We start from the raw sequence: 4,094 nt of genomic DNA, 5'->3' as shown, positions 1-4,094 counted from the left end.
AAAGTAACCCCCCGAAAGACAAAGAAAGAAACAAAAAGACAAAAAAAAAAGTTAAAATTAGTCCTCCGCGAAGAGGAATTTATTCCCGGCGGTGTGTGTGTGTGTGGCTGTGCGGGAGACGGCGCACACGCCCCGCAGTGAAGCCGCGCGCCCCTCACAACGCCGCAAAGGCCCACAGCCCCAACAGAAGCAGCAGCGGCACCACTCGGCGCCCACGCACAGCGCCGTCCTCGGCGTTGCGCTGCCGCAGCAGACCCCCACCACCCCCGCTGCTGTTGCTGCTGCTGTGGGTCGCAGGGACAGATGTCGCGCTCTTTGCCGCCGCGGCGTCTGCAGCGGCACCGCCCCGATCTGCACTCTGGGCCTCCCGCTGCGAGGGCCCGTGTCCCGTTGCCAGTGCGTTGCCGGGAGTAGGCGAGGACGCGGCTTGCAGCCCACGCTGCGGCGCAGGCGAAGTGGCATTCGCATCTTTACTGGGAACGTCTTCGCTTGGAGCAGAAGCCACCGGCTGCAGTGGCGTTGGTTCTTCCGGCGTCGAACTGGGGACGGTTTTCTTGTGAAGGGCGCCAATCTCATCCGCACCCAGCGGGCGGTTGTACAGCAGGACGTTCGTCACCGTCACACGGCCACCTTCACTCGCTGGCTCTGCTGCGCCGCTGCCGTCCCCGCCAATGTAGAAGTGCGAGATGACGCCTGTCTGCGTTTCGCACCGCTGCTCCGGCTGCCAGCCTCCCACACGCACGCCGTCAATGTACACGAAGCCCTGGCCGCCGCCCTGGCGCACGATGGCCACGTTGTAGCTTTTATTTGGCTCCCACGTGCCGGTGTCTGGGCCGCCCGCACTGTCCCCGCACAACACACGCCACATCTTGTCGCTCGTGTACGACAGACCGAAGGCTGCGGCGCCGTCTCCGTCCTTCATGCTCACACCCAACAGAGGCAGAGGGCTTTCGCCCTTCTCCGGCGCCGCGTGGATCGTCACCGTCGCCGCAAGCGTGAACGCATTGTTTGCAAAGTAGTACGGCTGGTTCTGCCCCTCGTTGCCCACGGGCCACTCCGCCCACGAGCCACGGCCTTTGAAAGTCACGCCCCCCTCCGTGCCTGCCGCCTCAGCACCACCTTTCACAGTCGCGTTCACGCCGAGGTACTCGTCCACCCACGCAGTCCCAGTGAAGGTGCCAGCCAAATACCCGACCAGCCCGGCCGTGGGCACCGGGACGCCGCACGCTACTTGAGTGGAAGCGCAGGACGCCGCCGAGACGCGCGTGTCGACGGCCCGCCAAGTATTCAGGACGAACTTGAGTCGCCCCAGCGGCCCACTGAGGGGCTTAAGGGCAAGACCGCGGCCGGACCCCTCTTCCTTCTCGTAGAAGAGAAATAACTCGTCATCGGCGTACACCAGACTGCTAAAGGGGTTGAGGGAGGTGGCACCGGTCGCTATCAGTCCAACGTCGTGAATTCGGCGCATGTCACTCGCCCAGAGATGGAGCCTGCCGCGAGGCACGCCCGCAACACGCGAGTGCGCCGGCGCGGTAAGCAGCACCGCACGGCTCCCTTCAATGTTCACCGTCACGAATTCGCCTCGGGAGGTGAAGGAGCCACGGCTCACAAAGTCGCCCAGAGCGTTGGGCCGGGCCCCGGCAACCGCCGTCCATGTCTCCCCCACGTCACCGGATTCGTAGAGGCCGCGGCGTAGAAAACCGTCCGTCGTGATCATGAGGAGCCGCCCCTCCCACGCAAGCAGCCGCGCGGCGTAGCAGCCCTCAACCGCCCCGCCGGACGACGGAAACCGCCACGTATTCCCGTCGTCCGTCGAGTAAAAAACGGTGCAGACCGCCCCATCGGCCGCGGTCGTGGCGAGAAACGGGAACACTATCGCACCGCTGCCCAGCACAACGCCGCTGCCGCCACCGCGAAAAATCGTCCATGCGTGCCGCCCCATCTCTTCCGCGAAGAGGCTAGTCAGCGGCACCGGGGAACTCCAGCTGACCGCTCTGGCCGTCCGGCCCCCGGCCACCGCCGCGGCGACGTCGCCGACTACCAACGCCGCCTCCCAGCCGTCATTCGGTGGCGGCACCTTTAACCGGGACTGCGGCTCGAAGAAGCTCGTCGCCAAGAGAAAAATCTTCTTGTCCTTTACAACTGCCCGGGAGCCGGCCAGCGTGACGGAAAAGCGCGGCGCCGGCTCCTTTCGAAAGACAATTTGTGTCTCCCAGCAACTCCCTGCACGTGACCCGGAACTCGCCATGATCGCAACTTCACTGCTAAATGAGGCGTTGTGTTGCGCCTCGGCAAGGGCCACAATCGTCCCGTCCACAGCGACAAGAGAATGGCCGTTGAACTGAAAGACACTGCCCAGCGCAGAAAGCTCCCCATCGCCGCACCCGCGTGACTCCATTTCCCCTTGTTTGAAGAGCTCCACCTCCTTCGACGCCTCCTGCGTCTCCGCAGCGATGGCCTCAGCCCCACTGCCGCCCCAGCACACCAACAAAAAGAGCAGGAGCACCGCTGAGGAAGGCCAGTGCAGGGACATGTTGGGCCGTAGCCGCTCTCTCTTTATTCCTTCCCTCCTTGCGGCGGGTCCACGCAGGCCGCGACGGTTGTGTGTGTGTTGATTGCTGTTGTTAACTGCAGAGCCCTCAAGGCGCAAAAAGCAGCGGCAGCAAGCTGCGTTTGGTCTCTTACCTTCGGCGTGTGTGCGCAAAGAGAAGTGTGAAGAAGAGCGAACACGGGCAGCGGCGATGACGCAGGTGCGGCAGCGGGGAGCAGCGCACGCCTCGCACGTGGAGAGCGGGAAAAGCGACAGCCCGACGGAGACAACGCGGCGGAGCGTCGCCCACACTTAGAAGCCCACGGCGACGGTTGAGCAGCGCCGTGGGCGTGCGGTCCGCCACGCGTTTGTGAGGGCCCGCGGGGAAGCCGCACGTCCGACCGGCCGCGGTAGCCAACGCGCCGCCGCTCGCGCCTCCGTGAGAAAAGCGGCGAAGGGGCTGCGAGCTCCTCTTCGTGCGGGGCGCCAGCACCGCCGCCGCGTGGCGGGCAACGCAACAAACAAACATGCGGGGCAAAAAACAAACACGTGCCCCGAGCGGCTCGCATGCATCCGCCGCCGAGCACCGCAACTAATCAGCAGGGCCTGGGCACGGGCTGCCGCAGCCGCCACAGTCCCTGCGGTCGGCCCAACAGTCAACCCGTCAGTGCGCCGAGCCGCACGAGTTCGCTCCGCGGCAACGCGCGGCGGAGCAGCAGCGGTTGGGGCTCCGCATTTTACCCCCCGGCTCCGCCGCAGGCGCCCAAACAAACACGCGGGGGAATCGGCAAGCCCCTCCCCGCGCGGCTGGGGCAACGCAAAACATCCCCACGGCGAGCGCAGCCGCAGTAAAAAGAGGCCCCTCGCCCGCTCCCAACACCACACCGCTGCAGTCGCCAAAAAGAGGCGAGCACGCCGGGGCGCACGGCATGCCCGCGGCAGACGGCACCCAAAGACACACACAGAGGAAAGGAAAGGAAAGAGAGAGAGGCACATCACCAGCCACGCCCGCACGCAGCGAAGGAGGCAGGAGGGAAGCAGCACGGCAGCCACATCGGGCACGGCGCCGCGGCCCAGCCCGCGGTGAGTCGCACGATCGCCGTGCAGAAACAAAGTGAGCAAAAAAGAAGACTTACGGAAGAGCAAAAACAATTAAAACGGAAAACGAAGCAGGCAGACAAATACGGCTGGCCACGCACACCAACACCGCGCCGCGTGCATTTTCGCCTCCAGAAAACAAAACAAAAACAAAAGGAAAAGCAAAAAGATATGTGTGTTCGATTCACCCCAATACGTCCCCCTCATTGTCCACGCAGAGCTCACTTTTTCACTGGCGGCACCTCAGCGTGCCGTCGCCCCGCCCACCCGCCGCTTCCTCTGCGCGGCGCACGAAGAACCGTCCCCTCTGCGCGTCTCTGGGCGGGATCTGCCGACAGCCGCGAGTGGCGCCCGCCCCTCCGTGGGGAGAGCGGGCAAAGCAAAGCAAAAAAAAAGTATTTAGAAAAGAAAAGAAAAGAAAAGAAAAAAGAAAAAGAAAAAAAAGAAAAAGAAGAATAATTACCGT

At 63.8% G+C, this 4,094-nt stretch overlaps 2 protein-coding genes across 2 annotated transcripts, besides 3 other annotated features; both read right to left on the bottom strand.

Moving 5' to 3' along the window:
* Window positions 1-14: 14 nt before the first annotated feature.
* Window positions 15-50: a microsatellite.
* Window positions 51-154: 104 nt separating this feature from the next.
* On the bottom strand, window positions 155-2,533 carry Tco025E_08845 (trans-sialidase; the record flags this gene model as incomplete). The annotated part of the gene is made up of 1 exon (XM_029375681.1): window positions 155-2,533. The coding sequence occupies one exon, from the start codon at window positions 2,531-2,533 to the stop codon at window positions 155-157; it is 2,379 nt and encodes a 792-aa protein (XP_029224274.1).
* A 309-nt stretch (window positions 2,534-2,842) lies between these two features.
* On the bottom strand, window positions 2,843-3,526 carry Tco025E_08844 (uncharacterized protein; the record flags this gene model as incomplete). The annotated part of the gene is made up of 1 exon (XM_029375680.1): window positions 2,843-3,526. One exon carries the CDS (start codon window positions 3,524-3,526, stop codon window positions 2,843-2,845), a length of 684 nt encoding a protein of 227 aa, XP_029224273.1.
* Window positions 3,527-3,763: 237 nt separating this feature from the next.
* Window positions 3,764-3,795: a microsatellite.
* A 234-nt stretch (window positions 3,796-4,029) lies between these two features.
* Window positions 4,030-4,077: a microsatellite.
* Window positions 4,078-4,094: the final 17 nt, after the last annotated feature.

The sequence above is a fragment of the Trypanosoma conorhini genome, assembly GCF_003719485.1.
Source record: "Trypanosoma conorhini strain 025E chromosome Unknown Tco_14.4_contig_00892, whole genome shotgun sequence".
In the NCBI taxonomy this organism is placed as follows: Eukaryota; Euglenozoa; class Kinetoplastea; order Trypanosomatida; family Trypanosomatidae; genus Trypanosoma; species Trypanosoma conorhini.
Note: the sequence above shows the minus strand (reverse complement) of the source record. Positions and strands in the feature narration are given on the sequence as shown.